The sequence below is a fragment of the Podarcis pityusensis genome, assembly GCF_964106645.2.
Source record: "Podarcis pityusensis genome assembly, chromosome: 4".
NCBI classification, from domain to species: Eukaryota; Metazoa; Chordata; class Lepidosauria; order Squamata; family Lacertidae; genus Podarcis; species Podarcis pityusensis.
In genome coordinates this window covers 26085124-26108658 of record NC_138027.1, presented here as the reverse complement: position 1 = coordinate 26108658, position 23535 = coordinate 26085124, and the positions used below count along the sequence as shown (strand labels likewise).

At 45.1% G+C, this 23535-nt stretch overlaps 1 protein-coding gene across 1 annotated transcript; it reads left to right on the top strand.

The window, feature by feature from the left end:
* The first annotated feature begins 297 nt into the window (after positions 1 to 297).
* Positions 298 to 23208, top strand: CDX2 (caudal type homeobox 2). Its single transcript, XM_081004206.1, has 3 exons — positions 298 to 1047; positions 15161 to 15306; positions 23004 to 23208. The coding sequence occupies exons 1-3, from the start codon at positions 543 to 545 to the stop codon at positions 23202 to 23204; spliced, it is 852 nt and encodes a 283-aa protein (XP_080860332.1). The 5' UTR covers positions 298 to 542; the 3' UTR covers positions 23205 to 23208.
* Positions 23209 to 23535: the final 327 nt, after the last annotated feature.

The following is a 23535-nucleotide window of genomic DNA, read 5'->3' as shown; positions in this document are numbered from 1 at the left end:
CTTCGGATTCCCATTCTTTGAACCTGTGATTGGAGGTTAAAGTGCACCAGGTTGCAATGGGAGAAGGAAGCTCTTAAACAATAAAGGCCCGAATATGTCTCTGTGATCAGGTCGCTGCCCTTGCCTTATCTTTTTAAATGCAAATCTTCTTTGGGGGCTTGGAGCAGCTATATTACCCGGGTGCCTCCCTCCCTCCCTCCTTCCCTCCCTCTCTCCCCTCCCTCCCGCTCCCTCTCCACGTCACCTGCCTTGGGTGCTGGGCCTGGCCTGGCCATTGCTCAGAGCGCCTTGTCAACATACAGCGCGGAGCCTCGTCCCGAGCGCGGCGAGCCTGGCCGGCCGATGGAGCCGGTGGCTCCCTGACCACCGCGCGTCGGCTGCACTCTCGCTTCCTCTGCGCCCACACGGAGGACGCCTCGACCACGGGGTGGGCGCCGATCCTCGCAACGCACCGGGTCTCCCCCCAGGGAAGGGAGGCCAGGAGCCCATCGCCGGCGCCCTCGCAGCAGTATGTGGAGGAGAGCCCCTCGCCTCCGGCCACCATGTACGTGAGTTACCTGTTGGAGAAAGACGGCGCCTCCATGTACCCGGGCTCGGTGCGCCACGCCGGGGGGCTCAACTTGGCGGCGGCGCAGAACTTCGTGGGCGCCCCGCAGTACTCGGACTACGGCGCCTACCATGTGCCCGCCGGGATCGGGCTGGACAACGCGCAGTCCCCGGGATCGCCCTGGCCCGGCGCCTACGGGGCGCCTTTGCGCGATGACTGGAACGGCTACGGGCAGGGGGGCGTCCCTGGGGCGGCCGCCAACGCCGTGCACGGACCCTCCGGCGCGGCAGGGTTGGCCTACAGCCCCGTCGGGGACTACCACCCACACCCGCACCACCACCACCCTGCGCAGGGGCCGCCGGCGCCCCCCTGCGGAGTCCCCGCTTCCGGGGGGCTGATGCAGCCGCTCAACTCGCCGCCCGGCGCCGAGCACCTTTCTCCGGGCGGCCAGAGGCGGAACCCCTGCGACTGGATCAGGAAACCCACGGCAGGGGGACCCGGTAAGGAAGGAGAAGGGGCAGGGAGGGGCGGCTCGTTGGGTGTCCGGAGGAAGGGGCTGTGGGGCGCAGGCCTGGAGGAAGCCCGGTCACCTCATCACCTACAGGCGCAGCGGGCGGAAGTTGTTCAGTGGGGCTCAGGCGACGCAGCGGCACTCTGCACCAGCGCCGGGGAACGGTTGCCGTGGGAGGGGAAAGATGGAAGAGTTAAGAAAGCAAGGACTCTGGAAAGGATCGCAGCTGGTCTTGCTCGTTTCAAGGGTTAAGGTGACGCGCACACCTCGAGCAAATTGAGCCCGGTGCAGGGGTATTTGGTCGGGGACCGACGGCCTGGTGTGAGGATCTCTCTCGGACTGAAGCGAGACAGCCATCCTACGGAGCCTCCTTTTGGAAATATACATATATTCGGACTGGATCCAGGGTTGGCGTGCCTTGCAGGGATGGTGGAGCCGATCGCCAGCGCTGTGAGGCCGGAGGGTTGGGCCGTCCTGCGCGCGCCTGCTTGCTTTTAGTATCCAGTTCCCTCGTAAAGCCGAACCATTAAAACGAATGTCATAATCAATAGGCTTCCTGTGCTAGCCTAAGGCCGTGACAGTTTAAAAACGAATATTATTTCCTGCTAAGTTTGAAAGCCACGCGCTACTCCAGATTCCATATAAACTTTCTCGGAAGTAAGTCCGCTGGCGTCAGTGGCGCTTTACGTGCTGGGAATACCTCGCCCTGTCAATTTACTATACCTCTGCCTCCCCTTAAAAGGCACTTGCACGGAGGTAAAAGCTGTACGCCTTGCTTACACTGAGTAAATCCCAGTGAAAGCAGCGGGACTTCACTCCTGAGTTGACAAGGCCAGGATTGAGCCAGATTCGTGCATTAAATATTGAGGGAGGTAGTTCATTAATGGTGGGCAAAGGAACAAAGAGCGAGCCAGCACATTCTCTGGTTCGGATCTGAGTGTAAAAGGCGGCGGCAAATAAACGTAACAGGCTGCAAATCCACAAACTGCAATCCACAAAACTGAACTGCTTCTCTGAGACATCGTGACTCTCTGCAGTTCTTAAAACTAACGAGTGTTTTGCCCTTCAGGGAAGCATGAATCTCAGATCCACCCCGTCTGAATTGATATGCCCTATATTTGTGCCAGGATCCCAGCTCAGGATTTACATGGAAGTAAATCCTGTGGGAAGCAAGGGCACTTCCTTCCAAATGAAATTGCGCGTTCATGATCTCCTCTGCAACTGCGCTTCTCCAATGCCGTTTAAACTATTTAGCTTGGATGAACCGGGCTGTCACCAGAAAGGTTCTCAGACTCTCTCCAGCCTGGTCCACTTCCTCCGGGACTCATTCCTGTTGGGCTGGTGAGTTTCCAGACTGTACAAAACTACAGATCTGATTGGAGACAGGCATCTTTATCGCCCGAGCCAGTTAAACTGAAGCATGTGGGCACTAAAACTGCCATTCTAAACACACGAGACACACGCACACATTTCCTGGGAAATCCGTCCCGTTGCAAATTAATGGGACTTTCCCTTTCATGGAGCTTCTCAACCTGGCGAGGTCAAGCCCCATATATAAATCCAAGCCCTACCGCCGAGCTGAAATTTGTGGCTGGCAGGAACTGTCCCCCTAAGGCCTTTCCAATCTGCAGGGGGGTTTCCCACCGACGTTTTCTTTCGGGAAAAGGGCCGTAGCTCCGTGGGAGATCACCTGCTTTGCATGCAGAATGTCCCGGGTTCGATCCCCGGCATGTCCCGTGTCTGAAACCCTGAAGAGCCTCTGCCAGTCAGTGTAGACAGCACTGAGCTAGATGCGACCAATGGTCTGACTCTGAATAAGGCAGATCCTATGCTCCTTTGTCGCTAATATAAATAATTTGGCTTCTGTAAGGGTTCTTTCGAGCGCTCCACGCGCTCCGCCTATTGTACTAATGACATTCCTTACCGTAACTTTGATCGTAGGGTAGGCGAGGCCAGGATTACTTGATGCGGGAAGATCTGTGATTTTAGCTGTCGGTGGTCCCCGGACCGGTGTCTCCATCCAGCTTCGCAGAATAGGTAGCTATCTCCCCTCTCTCGTCGCTGGGTTTTTGTAAGGAAGGGATACTATGGCGAGGCGCAGCGCCCCGGAGACTTGAATGTGTTCCAGTTCTGTAGGCGGGCATGGATGAACGCGGAAGGCATGACCCAGGCAGAAATTAAAAGCTCGGGAACCCCCTGAAAAGCTGCAGTCCTAATAAACACACTTAATAGCGCAAATCACAGGCATGTTCACTCGGAAGTAAGTCCCCGCTGTGGGCAACGTCTATGAAGGATAGCAGCCTGGATAGGAAGCAAGTCCCATTGAATTCAGTGGGAGTTAAACCAGAGTGAATATGCTTCGGATTATACCATAATGGTGGCGTGGGGATTTCCGTGGGGGATTGTTGCTGGAGAATCTAGCTCATGTGTGTGTGTAACAACAATAGCCGGCCACTGATGGCTGAGGTCGATGTGTGGACCTCTGTTCTTTACGCGTCAAGTTGCTGGCGTTAATTAGACAACCGAGAACACCCTTCCGGGAGCAAGGATCAAAGCCCAGGAGCAGGAGAGGCCTCGGCTGACGTTGCTTCTCTAGTGATATTTGAAGCCGGATGACCTGCTGACTGTGTGTGGTTCAGGGATCTGAGCGACGCATCGGCTGCTGCCCTGCGCAGGGGACGCGCGACCGTAGAAAGCAGGGAGTTTTCTGGGACTTCCCGCTTGGCGGCTCCGCAGAGAGTGGGGGAGCCTTGCTTTGGAAACTTTGGTGTATTTGCGAATTGGGGGGGGGGTAGTGATGGTGGTGGTATTGAAGTGCAAATATGCAACTCATTTTTTAAAAAAACAACATTTGTTCCTTATTGTCAATATTTAAAAGAAAACCACTAAATTCGCATATACATTGTTACCGACAAGGGAAAGCGGTAACCCGCAGTGAAAGCACTCAAGAGGAGCGGTTGAAAATCATGTAATGTAACTTACTTGCAGTTGAATTTAAGTTTAGAATTGAAGCGTAAGGCGCATTATTTAAGGCCGTCTTGACGCACACGTTTTGGAATTCAGCCGGACTGGAATCGGTTTTAAAACCCTAATCCTTCTACTAATCCGAAACAGAAGGCAGTTTCATGAAAATCCCCGGGGTTTATTCTTGAGTAATGCCTGTAGGATCCGGTTTCTATCCTAGGGCTGAGCTAGTAAATTATACAATTTCCATGAGCAGTGTTTTGAAGTCCATGATACAGTCATCCATTCATGATCCCGTGGATAAAATATTGAGAGTTTAGAAAGGGGTAGAATTATTCACACGTAAAGATAAAATGTATGTAGGGTCGGATTGTCAGAACGATACTGAACCTCTTATTTTAACCTAATGCTTTCTTGTTTTGCCTTGACCCTGAAAGATTTGCTTTAATGGAAACTGGTTGTATAATCCCAGAGGCCCTGGAAGTCTCCACGTTCTTGCAGTGCGAATGTAGGTCCTTTTGCTTCTAATGTTCTTCTGATGAGCTCACTAATTCTAGCGAAGGTTCAGTCTCAGGACAAAACATACTGGGAAGTGCAGACACGCGCAAGAAACCAGCCTCAACGACTGGAAAGTTCTCTTGAGCAAGACGCGTTAAAATGAATCCGAGTTTGGCAAGGCTTTGCGCTGCTGCTCCCATTGCGTTTTCAACTACGCTTGCGCAGGAGAACTTCCGGTGGTTGCTTTTTTAAAAAAAATAAAAATAAAAAAATCAGGGTATTTGCAGCTTCAAAGACGCAGGCTCACACTGAATGACCCGGATCCACATTGGACTAAGAATTCAGAAGCAGTCTATAGTTGTCACTGAGATGCAAGGGCTGTGTGGTACCCACTTCAGATTTTGGATGAGGGAATAATCGCCCATATGAAAAACAGATTCCTTGAGTAGCATGCTGGGAAGTTTTTGCCCAGCCTTCTTCCTGAACTGCTAGTTTTCTCCCGGCAGAGATTTGTTTTCTACGGATGAACATGCCACGATGGGGGACCCGCCCCCCTAGTCTGAAGCGGTACAGCCCAGACCCAAGTTTCGTGAGAACTGTTTTAGGACACAGCGTGGAGATGGCGAACTTTTGACTATTGCACTACAAGTCTAATAATCTCTGACCATTGGGCATGCTGGCTGGGGCTGATGGGAGCTGGAGTCCAACAGCATCGGGAGGGCCCCGTGGTATAAAATGTACATGAGCTTGTAGTGAAGAGATCGATTCCCCTGCTCCCTGCCAGAGGAAAGTGCGATCCAGTTTGTGCGAGGCTGCTTGGCTTCCTAACCTCTTAACTGAAGGGCAAAGGCATCGTTCTTGTACGCAAGAGGCTGATCTGAAGATCCCGTGGGATCAGCTTGATCTAGCACTTTTTCTGGATTGAGAAGAATAAGAGGCAACGGGTGTCCCCTGCGCTCCTCCGCGGCGACGCGCGCGTTGGCCTTGCTGCAGATTCCTTTCCCGTCGTCCAGCTGATACCGAGCTTCATCCTTAAATCACTGGCCGGTGCGCGCGGTTGGTTGTGCATTGATTTCTGACTCACTGGGCAGTGCATACCTTTATATGCCCATCGCCGCTGGGCTGCTAATAATCCGTGCAGAGAGGAGTTGATCCGCGGCTGGGCAGCTCTTCCGTGCAGCCCTGTAGGGCAGCGACCAGGGCTTGGCCATCCACCCAGGGATATGCAATCCCTCTCCTTCCTTTCCTCAAGAATGATCTCCTCCTCCTTTCCAAAGCCTGTTCTGCATCGCTGGGGGGGTGTCTTGGTGGCCTTCCCATTGCCTCTGACTGTACATACTCCAGAGTAAGCACATTTGAACACAATGGGAAGTAGCATCTCCTTGGTATGCAACCCCCCCTCCAGGTTCAGTGTCCCAAGGTTCAGAGAAAAAATCCTCTCTGAAACCCTGGAAAGTTGTATTGCTTGGTATTTACTCCAGAGTAAACATATCTAGGATCTGACTGTTTGCACCTCCTAATTTAGAGATGTGGAACCTGTGGCCCACTAGATGTTGGCTATGTTGGCTGGAGCTGATGGGAGTTGTGGTCCAACAACATCTGAAAGGTCCCCACCTTCTCCTCTGAGACCTAGGGAAGTGCTTGCCCGTACCATTAATTTTAATTCCCATAGGTTACCTCTATTAGTTTGTTGCAAACTTCTGGTTGCAGCCTTACACACCTTACATGTGAGCAAGTCCCACTGAAACCAAACAGGATCCTATGTGTGCTTGACTCTCCCAATGAGAGCCAAGAAATTGCTCCTCTTTGACTGGACCATGCCTTGAAATGCACGGAGACTGCAACCCTACATCAAACTCAATGGGGCTTTCTTCTGAGTAGATATGCACAGGATCCTGCCATAAACAGATATCTCACCCCCAAGTGTGTTTGAGTGCAACTAGTTAGACCAGAATTCCAATACATTAGTGAGACCTGGTCAACATACACCTCAGCTCTGCCATGAACCCACTTTTTGCAATGTGGGAATGACTAATAACACTCACATATAAGTACTGGCTGACTTTATATGCCTGCATTATTATCCCCATGAGAGAGAGAGAGAGAGAAGTGATGGGGGTGAATGGGAAACAGATTCGAGGTACTAGTGTTAATTCACAAGGCCCTAAACAACTCAGACCTTAGGGACCATCTGATTCCTTATGCTCCACCTCAGTCATCTGAGATGCTCAGATGGGACACTTCTGGTGGCTCTCTGTACCTCTGAGGTTGGGTTGGCCTTCACTACAGATTGAGCCAGGGCCTGTGGAACTCCCCACCAGTAGAGGTTTGCCAGAAACCATTCCACCCTTCTTTCAGAGCTGCTCTGAAAACTACATTGTTTTAGAAGGGCCTTTGCAGTATGAATGTTCTCTTAACCAGTTGGTATTTATTAAAGTTTCGTGGGTGCTTTTTGCTGGTTTCATTACTATATGTTCCATACCACCGTGATATTCTTTTAATGAAAGTGTAGATTGGAAATAATAAATAGGAATCATGGCTGTAGCACGAGGTCCTGCATCTACAGTAGCCTTTGCAAGAGCAGACTGGTAATATGGTGCCTTGAGTGAGGATAAAATTCGTCACACCTACCCTAAATATTTCTTATTTTCACAATAATTCCTTTTGGTACAGCTGCTTTTTACATGGATCTTCTCCGTAGGTACCATAGCTGTCAACTTTTCCCTTTTCTGGTGAGGAATCCTATTCGGAATAAGAGAATTTCCCTTAAAAAAAGGGAAATGTTGACAGCTATGGTAGGTACCTATCTAAATATAGGTTATTCTTATTACGTATTTTGTGCTCTCTTGGCTAAAGGAACCACCCTAAATCTAGTGCTGGCCTTTGCCATTCTGAGGCCCTACAAGCAGATGCTGGGCTGGGGGTTGAGTGGAGTTAGAATCATAGAAAAGTAGAGCTGGAAGGGACCCCAAGGATCATCTAGTCCAACCCCCTGCAATCTCAGCTAAAGCATCCATCTCAGCTAAAGTTAGATAGGCCGAAACAGCTGGAGGGCACCAGCTTGGGGAAGGCTGATCCTACAGCACACCCTTCACCATCCTTATTAAGAAGAAAGTCCCACTGAGATCAGCGCGACCTACTCTTGAGTGAGTGTCCTTAGGAGAGCAACCTTAGAAGCAACCTCGGATGCTAATGCCCTAGGAAAAGGTCACAGAGGGCCAGAGGGTCCTGCAGGCTCCCGCTTCGTCTTACTTGTGATGCTAATATTGTTCCTCCCTTCTCTTTGGCAGACCCTCATCTGTCATGAGGAGGGGGCTTTAAACCTATCTTGCTTTGATATACACCTTCCTTGCTATTGTTCCCCCCCTTTCCCCTTCCCTGCCCGCCCCTCACCGGAAAAGAAGAGAAAGGAGAGGGAGGTGGAACAGAAACTTTCACAGTCAATATTGAAATCTGCCATTCCTCTCTCATTCTCTCTCTCTTTCCTGGGTGGGGGAAGGGGGGGAACGTTGGTGGCTGTGGCAGCTGAGAGTGGGAACAGGCCCTTGGGTGGACTGCAAAATTCTCCGCAGTAGATCAACAGGGAAAATCTTTCTCCCGCCCATCCCATATCTTCACCCCAAGCAAACCGGTGGTTGATTTTCTGCAGTCCTCTCTAGGAGGCGTTATTATTTATGTGGCTCCCACGTGGTGATCACAGAATCTCTATCATTTCTTTATTTCCTAAAACGTATATGCATTTTGATTGTAAAAACCAGAACACAAAACAACCCCACTACAAAGTGGTTTACAAAAATAAAAATGGTAAGTCGAGGAAACAGTTGAAATCAGCTATTTAAAACATTCAAAAAAATACAATGTTTTAGCAATAAACTAAAAACCAGATTAAAAGACATGTCAAAATTCAACAAACCTGGATGCCTAAACAAAAATGTTTTGAGCAGGCGCTGAAAAAAGGTACAGTCAAGCCGCCTGTCTGATGTCAATAGGCAGGAAGTCCCCAAAGGCGAGAGTGCTGTCACACTAATAACATTAATGTTAGTACAATACTGAACACTTTAAATGCACCTTTACATAATGCAATGCAAAATCGTCAGGCTGCAGCCTTTATCAGGTTTACCTGGGAGTAAGCCCCACCAAATGCAATAGGACTTAATTTGAGTAGACATGGATTGTACTGTTAGGGTGAAATTGGTGGACTACATTTACTTAAGTCTTTTGGTTTCAATAGGTCTACTCTGAGTATAACTAACATTGGCAATCACCCTTAAAAATCCCAGAGAGAGAGAGAGAGAGAGAGATCACTTAAATACATAGACAGCAGTCCAGTTAGAAAGAAGCTTCTATTATTTTTCTCCTGTCTAGAGAGTCTGACAAAATATTTGCAAATGGTTAACTGACATGTCTTCATTCCGACACAATCCAGGGAAACTTTCCAGTGGATCAGGGCCATTATTTTCTCTACTCTAAGCTCTACCTAGTTCTTAAAGGCTGTTGTCCTTCCCTGCTCTTGCCCTGCTCCCAAGCAGACGAAGTTTTCCCCCAGTTGCGGGAAACGGCTGGTCTCTTAAATGTTTGGGGTGTCACTCACCAGGTGTTAAAAAAGCATAAGGACTTGGGGTTAAAAACAACAGCAACCCAAACAAATAAACAAAAAGTGGCAATTCTACCAGTTCATTCTGTCTTAAATCATTTGTCTTCCGAATCTCTCTCTCAGTTAGCGAGATCCTGGGATTCGCTGGGGAAAGTCACTGCAAGCAGTGACGTTTGTGTGAATATACTGTGTATCAGACTTCATAAATCTGTTGCTGCACAGATCTTCTGGACTCCCAGGTTGATGGAAGTTGTAATCCAGAAAATCTGGAGGGCACCAAGTTGGTGAAGGCTGATATATGATAATATGATATGATATATGATATGATATATGATGATATATGATATGAGTGACTTCATCCGTGGAATAGTGTGGCTGGGTTTGCGCTCCAGTTTTGAACTGAGGTGCCGGGGTTCAGTCCCTTAAAAGCCTTAATTGGTCCTTGATTGATTTTACTCAACGTAGTTACATAGTTGCATTATTTTAACCTGGACAACAATTCTGTAAAGTTGTGGTTTGGATCTGGGTCTTCCATCTTATTAAAAAAAACCCATCAAACTTGAGATACCACAATAGCTCAGGCTGCTGTTATCAATAATGTGGAAGATGTGCATTGCACGTGCTCAGACCCTTTAAAAATGATTATTGCTTATAAATACAAAACAAAACCCCAAACTATATTTATAGGGTGCCTTTCAGGGTTGCCTTGAAATGCTTCTGCCATTTTAGGAGAACAGATTTCCTGACGCGAAGTCCAGCTCTGAATGGGCTTGTGGTTTTAAAAAGTTTTAAAGAAGAATGTCATTTTATCAAGAGTGGATTGTATTTGGTTTGAAAAATAGTCTGGAGGCAGAATTAAAGGGAATCAGACCTTTAAGTGCAGCAGGTGAGAGGCCACATAAATTTTATAATTGGCTGTGTAATTGATTGGTATTTGGAATGCTATTTGGTATTGATATAATATGGCATATATTGGACTTTTGTAATTGAAAATTAATTTTAAAAATTTGACAAAAGAAGAAGATCATTTTTTTGGCTTGGGAAAAGTGGTTGCCATATGTTTCTCTCCCTTTCCAACTTTGTTCAGATTCGGGGAAAGTGTAGGTGGCCCAACCTGCATGGCTGCTGTGAAAACAGGCTGATGGATCCATTGGCCTGATCCACCCGGCTCGGCATCTCCCTGCATTGGAGAAGAGTCATATTATAAACTCCCAGAGGCAGAGCTTGGACCTGCAGAACGCTCTAGCTTCTCTCCCCAGCATCTGGGAAAGAGCCTGAAACTGCTGCCAGCCAGTGTCCTCAGCACTGAGCTAGATGCAACAATGGTTTTTTTGGCCCAGTGGAAGATAGCCTCCTTTGTTCTGTTCTGCACGCCCCTTCCCTCCTCATCTACTGTGTTTTTTGTTTTATTTTCAAAGGGAGGGGGCAATTTGGCTGAAACTGGGAAGACTAGGTCTTCTGCGTTTTATTAGGAGCCTCCTCCCTGCTTCCCACCCCCAGATGCATTTGAATTCAAGGGGCCCAACCTCTTCCGAACCCCTTTCTTCCTTTCCCGCAGTGGGGAGGGGAAGGGACCTGCCTGTCTCCATTCAAATGCGCCGCGCAGAGCGCGAGGGGAGAATGAAAGCGCCTGCCGCCCATTTGTTCCAGGCAACCCGCCTGTGCCTGCGATTCGGGGGCGTTCCGGAGGCTCCTCGCTTTGATAAGATCGCCTTGTAGCGCATTGTCGGCGCTCGTGTTCTCCATTGAGCGGCTCCAGGGAGCTCCCTCTGATCACCCTTGTCTTCATGGCGGGGAAGCTTTTGTCTGGGGGCTGCAGGGGCCGCGCCTTTCTGCCCCTTTTGTTTTTGTTTAGCCTCACCAAAGCCAGCCTGCCGGCCATTAAACACCTACAGGCAGGCAGAAGAAGCTCAGATCTCTCTATTTATTTGTGGTGCGGGTGGGGGTCTGTTTAAGAAGAGAACCAGTTAAACGAGAAGCGGGAGAAAAGACCAAAGGCCAGGCGCAAACAGACGCGCTGGAGGGCTGCCTGGGAATCGCAGTGAATTTGGGAAGCGCAGTGAATTTGAAATTGTCATGGCGCAATTTATTCTCCTGGTTTGGCCAGCTGTCCTGGGAATAAATTCCCCAGGGAATGGGGCAGTCAGGGTTTTTTTAGGACGAGAAAAAATGTAGAAAAGTACTGGAATTGGCAAGTTCTTGCATTTACGTTTTATAACGAGATAAATAAACCTTCAAACGAGGGGAAATGGAAAATTAGGTAGAAGTCACTCCTTCTTACTCTGGCCCAAATGTGTTTGTGTATAGCTCTGCTTGAAAAAGCCCTGGCTTAAATCACTGTAGAGCTCCTACATTCGTCATAAAATTGACTTTGTGGATTGCCCCGTTCCTATTGCCATCTCAGCACATGACTTGCAATAAGAAATACTGTACTGGTGTAAATTAAGCTTCCTTCCCAAGCAGGCTTTTGAATGCCTTCTGAGTAAAACCCACCTTATCGAATCATAGAATATTGTTTCTTGTGGTTTATCTCATTTACAACTGGCAGTGTTTAAATCAAAGCTTTCCAATCCCTTGAAACTGCAGGAGAAAAGAGCTGATCTCCCAGCCAGATAGTGCCTGCCTGGATATTTAAATCAATTCAATTCAATCCTTTTGCTGTGAATGGCACTGATGCCTCCATGTTTTTTGGAAAGAAGTCAGTTGTTTTACATGAACTTTTATTGATAAGCAAGAGTGCTTGTTGTGGAGCCACATAAATCACTTCATAATTACTAATAAACTCAGATCTCACCTTTCAATTATTTTTTTAAAAGGCACAGTTTAAACAACATGAAATTAAAATAGCATAATACAAATAATTACAGCTATAAAATAATAATAAAAATAGAACAGGAAAGAGTGTGATTTATAATCAATGCAAACTCAGGGCTTTTTTTTTTAACACACACACACACACACACACACACACACAGAACCAAATATAGGTGCCTTGGAAGGAAATTGTTGTGACTTAATTCCAAATTTTAAAAAGGCTCTCCTTGGAGAGAGATTTCAAAGGTGGAGTACCACCACCAAGAAGATTGTATTTCCTGGTTCCATTCACTTCATCTCTGATGAAGGCACCTGCAGAACACCCTTCCGTGATCATGACCTTCGCATATTGGCAGGTTGGTGTGGTGGCAGGAGGTCCTTCAAGGTCCTGGTGCCAAGTCACGAGTAGCTTGAAGCATCAATGCCAGCATTGTGAATTCTGCCCTGCAAATGAACTAGGGTCCAGTGCAGCTGTTCAAGAACTGGTGTGGTATATTCCTAATCGTCACTTAACAATCTTATACCACCCTTCATGTTACTAAGAAACTGATGGGTAGTGTACAATCAATGAAATATAAAATACAACATACATAAGATTCAAATGTCTGGGTAAGCATTTATGTCTTAGGCTGCAATCCTAGCCCCGCTTACCCGGGAGTAAGCCTCACTGAATTCAATGGGACTTAACCTCTGTGTAGATATGATTTGGATTGCTCTGTTAGCCTAACACCAAAAAGGTTACAAAGTGGGTGCCTGGCAAGCCTTCATGGGGAAAGCATTCCATAAAGATTCCAGGTAGTTATCGTTTCTGGACAACCTTCAAAGGCAGCCTCACCTACATTGAACTGCCACAGTCTAATCTAAAGGTTACCAGGGCACAGATAACCATGGCAAGGCAGCCTCTGCCAAAAAAGAGTCATATTTAATGGGGATTTGTATTTGACTGCTCATAGATAACAAAGTACGTGTATCTGAAGTTTTAATTTGTGGATTCTGTTTCAGAGGTCTTGCCTTCAAGGACCAGCCAGCTACTTTCTTTTCCAGGAAGCAGCTGCCTTGCAGTTTAAATACAAACAAACAAACAAACAAACAAACAAACAAACAAACAAACAGCCTTTGCTTACCCAAAGGCTAGCCGAGAGCAGGGCAACAGCGTTTCCAGAAGGGTGGTCATGCTAGTCATTTCCAGGAAAAACAACAACAGTCTTGTGGCTCCTTAAAATGTGAATAGATTTATTGTACTGTAGTGTGTTTGTGGAAATGACCATTTTGTGAACGTACTTATCTTTATAGGCACTTGATCTTTGCACTGAAATGTTGCAGACTATTATGCCTCTTGCATGTCATGACCTTTGGCCCCATTGTTTACATCTTTCGCCTCTGTACCCATGTATACACCTGCAAACTAAGGACAACACATCATATATCAGATGTGTGAGAAATCCAAATGTTTCCTCCTTGGAGTGTCTGCAGATTTTATGTGTGTAAAATTTCCATTACTAGAGGTGTACACTCCTCCTCCACTACCCCATATCCAATTCAACTGTGACTCCCCCCACAATACCACAAAACTTTATCCTCCTATCTTAGTAGATAGCCCATGTCTAAAGAAGGAATAGTTTATGGGGAAATGTGATAGGTGAGATATGCAGTTTAATGAAAAAATAAACAGTATAGCACATTACTTCTTGACCAAGTAATGAATTATATATATTTTATAAATTGCACGCAATTTGTTGGTGGTGGTTTGTGTAAAAAGGCAATGAAGTAGCTCAGTTGGTGAGAGTGTGGTGCTGATAACACCAAGATCGCAGGTTCAATCCCCATACGGGGCAGCTGTATATTCCTGCATTGCAGATGATCCTCAAGGTCGCTTCCAACTCTACAATTCTATGAAATATAATTCACTGGAAATAGGGCAAAACATGTATTTAACTCTCCCACCCATGTCTCTGAAATAAATGGGAATTAAAATGGCCAGACTTTAGTTTGGTTGTGACTTAAGACAGCACTGCTTAACAGAGAGTTGAGCATCAGACCTGGGAAAGGGGAGGCCGGAGTTTATACATATTTGTATAAGTGATGAAATGGTTGGGACTTGATTCCCAGGTTCTAAAAATGTTTATTATTGTGATATAAGTTAAGCACAATTTGAATGACTGATACTTTGATCTCCAATATTAAGTGATCTGTTTTGGGACAAAGGTAAACTGTTAAGAAGCCTTTACCAAAAAAACACACGGTACCTAGGCTTGTTTTGATACTTCGTAAATGATCTAGTGAGACTGCACACATGAAATGAACGATGTTTGCCTGCAGCTTCAGTTCATTTCAAGGGGGTTTATGAGTGCAGGAGAATCTCCCACTGGATTGAACCACAGAGACAAGACCTAGCCAAACTCAAGCATGTTGAAAGTAAAATGAAAAATGAAGTATGTGCATTAAATACCTCCCACTAAAGTTTAAAGTGCCTGTTTATCTGGGTTGTGCATATCAGAGAGCTATTCTCCCAAACACATTTACTTGGAGAAGTGGCACTCCACTAGGTTTTACTCAAAAGTAGTAGAATGAACATGACTAAGTTTGTTCTATTAATTTTAATGGGTCTACCCTGAGTAACACTGAGTGCAATACCACCCATTAATTCTATTGAAGTTTTGGGACTCCATTCCAAGTAAGTAGAAGTTTGTAGAAGTCATAACAGGCCAAATTACAGAGTGCCAAATAATAATACAGATGCACAAATCAAGGTGCACCCCCCCCCCAATGCATTGCTTTACGGTTGTGTTTTTGTGTGTGTTTGGCTTGGGGGCCATAAACCCAGCAGCTGCCTCCTTTTTACAAGCGTGCATTGTTTGAAAATCACTTCCTCTTGAAGCCAGACGTTTGAGGGCTTATAATTTAAACTAGCAGGAAGAAGAGGGATCCCTTCTAACCTGCTGTGTTTGGGGGATGGGGTGGAAATAAGCAACAGCTAAGTTTTGGAAAACGTAAAGGCCCAGGGTTAGTGGAAGCCCTCCTGCATAAACATGCCAAGCAGGGATGTTTTGAAATGTTTTGTTTTGCTTTGCTTTGGTCAACTGTCTACAGAAGCCTCAGTTGCTAGAGACTAATGGGGATTTTTCACAGGGGCTAGCTTCTTGCTAAAGCCAAACATACCGTCCAAAGAATGCGCCAAAGAAATGGTGCTGTAATCGCACTTCCTTTAACGGACATGCATCTCTCTCCTCAGTGAAAACCAGGACGAAAGACAAGTACCGCGTGGTCTACACAGATCACCAGCGGCTGGAGCTGGAGAAGGAGTTTCACTACAGCCGCTACATCACGATTCGGAGGAAAGCTGAACTGGCAGCCAATCTGGGATTGTCAGAGAGACAGGTGCGACTTTGGCTATTTCTTTGCTCTGTAAGATGTCCAAGGCCCCTGCAGCCTCCCAGAAAATCCTCTTTGGCATGGTGCTTTAGCTTCAGTCCATAAAAAAACCTATCAGTACAATCCATTAAGCAGTCAGGCCAAGGTCCTCCCATGAATCATAGAACTGTAAAGTTGGAAGGGACCCCAGGGGTCATCTAGTCCAACCCTCTGCAATGCAGGAATCCATCCCTGGGTGGGCTTGAACCACCAACCTTCTGTTTAACAGCCAGATGCACTGACTCATTGTGCCACCTGCTCTCTTAAAAGCCTCATGTTTTTTTTAAAGTATGTCAGCTAATGTCCTTCCAGGAACAAAGCATGGGACTTCCTGCACATGGTGTCTTTGGAAAACTGCCGTCTGTTGAATCAGACACTGGTCATTAAGGGTGATACGGACTGGCAACAGCTCTCCAGGATTTTGAACAGGGGTGTTTTCCAGTCAGGGATTGAACCTGTGACCTCCTGCATGCAAAGGATGTGCTCTCCCATTAAGCTCTGGCCTTTCTGTCTAGAGAGGCATTATTCTATAGGTATATTTGCCAGCAAGCCAGGAGCTGGCTATGGCTGCTTATTGTGTATACGCTAAGTGGCAAAGCTGGATTCTGTAATGAACGAGAGAAATTGCTTGGCTCCAGGGAATTGTAAACCACAGCTTTCGCTTTCATATGGGAGATATAAATCTAACTTTAAAATGTATCTTAAAAAAATATTTTGTGCTATACTTCTTTTTTGCTAAAATACTACTACTACTACTACTATCTTTATCCAAAGATCTCAGGGCAGTTTACAAAATAAAAATACAAGATAAAAGCACAACTAAATAGTTAGAACAAAAACAAAACAAAACAAAAAACCCCGCTCCCACAAACACATTCAAAAGCCCATAGAACATTAATCAGCTAAAGGCCTGATTGAAGAGGAACAAAACTTCCAACAAACTGCAGCTGTTTATACCCCTTCCTCCTGTAATGCTAACCCTAACACTATTCAGTGCAGGAGCAGGGAACTTTTAGTCCTCCAGAATTTTTTGTAATACAACTCCCATCAAGGCTAGCTCAGGGTTTTTTCTTGCTCCAGAAAAGATGAAGCCATACAATACCCCAGGCCAGCTAAGTTATTTTAGCATCTGAAGCAAAGAAATCCCTTAAGTGCCTCTTGGAGAGCAAAATCGTAGTAAATAAACTTAAGAATTTGCTTCCTTTTCCTGACACTTAAAATCTGCTGCCTGAGGCAGCTACCTCACTCTGTCTAATGGCAGGGGTGGTCCTAGTTCTCATCATCCCTTACCACTAACCATGCTGACTGGGGCTGATGGGGCTGCAGTCCCTCAGCAGCTGGAGGACCACAGGTTCCCCACCTCTGATTTAAAGCATGCATTTGATTTCAAAATGGCTTTCTCATCTGCATGAACTTAGAAATGCATGCATTTAGAAATGCGGGTTAAAAGGCATGTTTATGTGTCCCCTTTGAAAACATCCTTTCAAGTCCTTGTGCTGAAAGTGTTAGGTAGGTATGAGGCTAAGTTCTATGGCAGTGGAAGTGAGGGACATTCATTTACATGGCTATATCATCTCACTTCCAAGGAGCTCACAGCATTTGTACTAAGCTCTCCCACCTCCCATTTTTATCCTCATAATGACCCAATGAGGTTGTAACTGGTGGAGACTAGTGGGTTTTATGGCTGAATGGGGGTTTGAACAACTCACTACACTTCCAGTGCTGTAGTTTGTACATAGATTCAATCCAGAGTCAACCAGCTCAAGTCAAAGGAAATGAATTTGAGCAAATCAACACTTCTGCTCCTTCGATCAGTTGTAATTTCCCTGAATGTATCTATTTCCAAGAGAATGCCACAATCTAGGGCAAGCGTCCTGGTGTCACATTTTGGTCGGCAGACCACCCTGCAGAGACCACATCACAATGTTTCGTGAACAGTGTCAACTCCCCATGAATTTGATGGCAAGCCATTCAATCCACTCCAATTAATTGTCATCTACACCCCCACCCCTTTTTAAAGCATCACTACCCTTTTAGTTCTGGCAGGTTATTTGTTCTTTAAACATTCAGCATGATAACAAAAAAAAGTTGTTATGTACGCATGGACTTGCTTTGCTGTGCAACGTAGCACTGTCACCCCAAAAGTCAACCACCAAAACAGGTACGGTATGTGGCTGAGCACTCATTCCATGCGAGCACTCATTGTGTGGCTTCACAATTTTATGCGGAGTGTGTTGGGAGTGTTGTGGGCTGCACTGAAGACTTTTGTATGAAAAGGTTCCAAGGTCTAATATCTGATAGACCTGATCAGGCCAAGGTGATTAAACACACACACACACACACAGAGAGAGAGAGAGAGAGAGAGAGAGAGAGAGAGAGAGAATTGGATGCCTTTAATCAAAACTGCAAGCAAGGTTCCTGACTGGCCCATAACCTATTTATAATGCCAGATGTTGGCCATGGAATTTAAGAAGTCATTCAAGATAAAAGTTCCTTTCAGCATATTATATGCAGTGTTACTCTCACTCACTACACAAAACCCAGAGGTATCATCACTTTCTCCTTAGATGATATGATTTCTGGGCAAAACATAAAAATGAGGTAGGGGTGTGTGTGTGTAGAGATTATAGTTTGTAATTTTAAGCAGTATTAACCATTTTTCTTTTGCTTTTGAGTATTCTATTTTCACTGGTTGGGCTTTCTCCAGAGTGTATTGATACTTTATTGCAATGAGGCTTTATAAATATAGTAGGTAAATGCACAATGAGGGCAAGTCCCTTTGTCGTCGTTCCCCACCCCCCCTTCTGGAGTCCATGGCTTGAGAATTGCACTTGCTTTTCATTCAAATAGTGATACACAGATTATTCACAATTTACATGCATTTAACTTGTGCACATTCAGCTTTATGCACTTGGCAAAAAACTCCAAAAAAACATTAAAATTGGGGTGGGTGTCTGGGGAAAAAACTGTTTGCTAATCCCACCTGCATTTGAATCTAATGTGTTTTGACTACACACAATTTTGGCTTTAGGCGCTATCTCTTGAACATAATCCTTGGTGTTGTCTGTTGGCCAGGCATCAATCTCTGGAGGGACACAGGTTCCCCTTCCCTAGTTTTAAGAGATCTTCAGCACTACTTTGAAACAAGTGGCTACTGGCTCACCAAAGGAAGCCACTGGGCTTGGCTCCAGAAACATATGAAATATTGGATTAAAGTTTCAACACAATATGGCCAATCTAAAAGCGATGAGGGCCATTTCACTGCCTTTACTATTTCATTTCCCATTTCATGCAAGATGGGAGATGGGGAAAGCACCTCTGATGTGGAATGTTTTTCCTGTGATCCTACAGAAGTGTGGAGAATCTATTGTGGTTACTCAGTGCTGAGAAGGTATGCTCTGTCTACTCTCACGAGGCATTCTGACCCTTAAGTCCAGAGTTTGAAATGACCTAGCTGCAGCACTGAGAACTTGCTTAAATCCCTTTGGTGTCCATGGAATCTTGGCACACCTGGACAGTGTTTTAGGTTTAAGGCGGAAATGACAACTCCATGTGTGCTCATATATCCAGTTCACATATTGGGTTATGAGGCTGCTTTGTATATATCAACATGTTCAGGAGGGAGAGTTTGTTTATTCCATTCCGATCACCTTAAGAGACTTTCCAGGCAGCCTCCCTAACTGCAGTCTTTGCGGATATTACAAAAGTCACACACCTTCGTTCTCAAAGTCCAAGAGAGTTGTGTTTCTAACTTTTCTGAGTGCCACCCCTGTTCCAAGTGTCCTTGCGTTTCCTGGAAATGCATTAGTTCTGAGTCAGGTTCCCATGTGCATAATGGCTTTTCTTTTCTTCTGTCACTTATATAAGGGCTGGTGTTTTGATGATGGCTGCATTGATTTCTAGAGTCCCTGTTTGGCCATGAAAGCCGTAAGAAATCAGCTAAGCTCTAATGTACCATATCCGTTTGCTACTGTGGATGTATTTTGGATATAAACCTGGGATTTATTTCCCATTCCCACTCTTCCTGTTTTGAGCTTGCCATTAGTTTCCCACTCCAAATATATATTCCCTTAAAATGGGGTGAGGGAAACCCAGCTTAACCACTTTGAAAAAATAGTCCCCATGAGCAAACCATTCTAAATTGAAACTAATGTTCAGCATGCCCAAACAATTTCCAATCCTAAATATAGATATGCCTCATCCTGTCCCCTTAGTAAGCTTCCTAAGGTAATGAGTAATGAGAAATGTAAATGGAAGGCTTATTATAATCCCCCATAATTGAATAAAGGATGTTTCTTATGCAGGTAGTGTTGACATGTCTCCTAATTTAGAGAGGACAGTCCCTTGTCTGAAAGGCTGCCTTGTTCTAGTCTGATTTGAAAATAGAGAACTACAAGAATGAAATTACCCATAAACATTATTATTTCTTAAATTTCTATATTGCCCTTCATCTGAAGATCACAGGGCTATTTACAACATCAAAACACAAGAATACATAGCATTTTTCTTTCAACAGGCTATTATATCCCAAATGCTTTGGTTGACAAGAAGATCAATACAGTCATTGGTAGCCCTAAGAAAGTGTCAGCAAATCCTTACAGGACAGAAACCTCTGTAAAAATTAAATAAAAAATATTATATGTGTAATGCCAGCAGAAAATATATATATGTAAAATGTAACCATATAGCACAATACAGATCTTATACTTGGAACTGCGGTCACTAATGTGGGAATGTTCAGGGAGGCAGGAGAGGATATGTTGTTTATTAATATCCTTCCTAACTTGCACTAGCAAGTTCTATAATTTAGCAGAGTTTTACATTCCCCTTTTAAAAGCACAGCAGATAGTTGGTTGCAGGCTTATTTAAGCCTCTCAGTATTAGATTCCTGGTAAGTTCCCTTATAATCCCTCTTAAAAGAATAAACATACCACAATCTTGAGCAAAGTGTGTTAAAGTAGTTTACTCACTCATTCAGTTCACAGTTGGATCTCTGAAGGCAGACTTAGTTACAAAGTTACATGTGGAGCTATCCCATATGAAGATAGTTCCAGTGTCTCAAGCTAAAAAGCTGCTGCTCCAACAAATGGAGGAAGTCAAAGAGAGAGAGAGGCAGCATGCCTTGTCCTTTTGGTTACCTGGACAGGTAAGGTCATGCCTACCTCTAGTCACATGCAAAAGGAAGTATGTCCCAACCAGGAGGAAACAGGAAGTTTTCGACTGGCTGGACCAAACATACCCTCGCATGTCCACTCTAGGAAAACAAGGAATGTTGTACTTGACTGCTACTTATGTATCACATCCCACAACTAACATACTTTGGGGCACCTTAGGTCTTCCTCACTATGGGGAAAGGTGAACATATAGACAATACTGAACCAGCCAGACCAAAATTCTGACTCAGAATAAGGCAACTCCCTGTGTTCACATGACAAGGCTCTTTTCTACAGGGCTGACTCTTGAAGTGGGAAGGAGGTGTGTCACGGGCCTCCCTTACATTGAATGAAGTCATCTAGAGACATAGGCAATTTCCTGTGCTGAACATACACTCTCTGCTTTTGATACCCGCCAAATATAGGCATTGACTTGCAACAGATTTTGGAATTCTGATATTATATTTTAACACCTGGTAACAATGTCATCATATTTTATTAGCTTTTCAACAGCTGTTGTTGAAGAACATGTCAAAGAAATAATATTGCCCTGGTTTGCTTGAAATTTTAACTCTGGAGGCTCACACATTAGTTTATAAACATGGCGCACAATTCAGTCCAAGTGAATTAGACTTGACTTTGTTTGATTTCCATGGAAAATTAAGAACATGCTTAAGTTTATGTACATATGTATCTAAAAACAAGGGTGTGTACACTTTTCAGTCCAGTGAATGGAGCCTCCCAATCATCCCCCCCCCACAATTAATGTTTACTCACTGACTACTTTAAAAAAAATTTAAATTATTGGGGGTATTGGTGGACCACTTAATGTTTTTTCTAACTGTGGTAGCAATTGTAATGCCCTGTGCTAGATGCTGTATGATTTTTAATTGTATTTTTTATTGCTTCTTTTATTTCTTATCTATGCCTTTAGTATTAGTGTTGTTACTGTTATCTCCATTTTGATTAATTTACCACTGGCCTTCTAAACCATTATCTCAAGGTGATTTACATATAATTAATAACAATTAAAGGCACAACAATAACAAATAGATTTAAAACAAGACTTAAAACCCTAATAAGTGGACACTCATGGTAAAGACTCATTTATCCAGCTGAGAAGTACCTCAGAACAAAAATGTCTTTAATTACCGTATTTCCAGAATGTGCACCTAGTGAGCATCTGTCGTATTTCAACAGGAATGCTATTCCACAGAATTGAAAAAGTGATACAACATAAGAAATAAAAGAAGCAGTTAAAATTCAGTTTAAAAGCAGTTTAAGCATTTAATGCAAATAGTGTGCTATCTCTTATCTTCAACCACAAATCCACAGACATGCTGCAGACCACCTGAATGAAGTTTGCAGATTACTGATGGTCCCCTGATCAGACTGGGAGCACTTGGCCTAAAACCTCTAACAGTGGGTTAGTCGTCATGTCTACCCCTCTGTTGTGCTTCAGACTGATCATGTGCTGTCATTTCATATTTTTAAAAGTGCCCCTCATTTATGTGAATAGAAGTTCACTGGGTGCTTTTTTGGAAAACATATTTATTGACTGTAAACCTCAATTATTATTTTTTTTTAAGTTGCAAAACTGCTCTGGGAGAAGGTGGGAGTAGGACCACACCCATCAGCCAGTGTGCTCTGTGAGTAACTGGCTCCTTCTTCCACACTACAGAACCAGTTTCTCCTGAGCCCAGTCTTCCTTTAGCCTGCTTGGACTTAATGCCTGAGAAATGTGGGTGTGGCTAGCTCAAAAATGACCTGGCCTGGGGAACCTAATTAGGCCTGTGGTAGGCGTCAAACTAGGATGAGTGTGATTCCAGAGTGCAGACACTAAAGTGTTTTAGGTATGTCCGAATGCACTCTTTAACACCCTTCCACTGAATTAAAGGGGCTCAGAAGTGTATCACCCGACTATAATTTTACATTTTGGTGTGAAGAAAAAGAAATACTCCTAATTTAATAATTCAGGATCCTATCAGTTCTGCTAAGAAGATGCAAACTTAACAATATGGAAATTATGTTCCATCCCCATGACAATACAAGTTTGTTTGCTCCCTCCTTCCCCCTGAAAAACATGTTATCTTTCTGCTTTGAAAAGGAGAGCTTAGATTCTCAGGAATTTATGAGGAGCCCACCCTCTTTCTACACATTCTCCACTCCCTGTCCTTTTCTGCAGGATAGGAAGATTTTTTGCTCAATCAGCCCAATCCTCTGAATCTTTTCTTGAAGTAAGTCCCACTGTATTTGTGGACCTCCTTCACAGGTAAGCATGTACAGGAATGCAGTCTTAGCTGTAGTCCATCCATAAAGTACCTTCTTAGTACACATTGAGGAAACACGTAATGCAGAAGGACCATAGCTCTGGGGTAGAGGATCTTCCTTGCGTGCGGAAGTTCCCAGGTTCAGTTCTCCAGCATCTTCAAGTGGTATAATGGGAGAGCCATTCTCATGGGTCTATAGCACTAAGTTGCTGGAACTTATTTTGTCTTCCTCTTCCCCCAGGTGAAAATCTGGTTTCAGAACAGGCGGGCAAAGGAGAGGAAGATCAACAAGAAGAAGTTGCAACAGTCTCAGCCAGGGGGTGTGCACAGTGGATCAGAACCCATGAGCCCAGTGTCCTCCATGCAGCCAGGGACGACCGGCTCCGGCCCCAATGGAGGAGTGTTGAGTGCTCCTGGTTTAGTACCAGCCACTGCACAGTGACAGCCGCTGGGGAGAAAAGACTGAGCAGCTGGATACGTCCTGCTCCCCTTTGTTGAAGGGGAGGCACACATGCACACCAGCCCCTGGTGGGGAAAGGCCACTGGTCCATTGGTGAAATCGATACGGGGACACTGTGGCTCTGCGTCCCACCTGGACATCTATACACAGCACCACACCCCAGCTTCTGGTTTCCTGCGCATTTGTACAAAATGTACTGTGATCAACCCACATTGTGCGGCAACAGGGGAGGGGAGGAGATATGATTCCCCCCACCCCCATAATTTACTTCACTTTGTTTCCACGCTTGTGGTAGGTGCCACGCAACTGACAC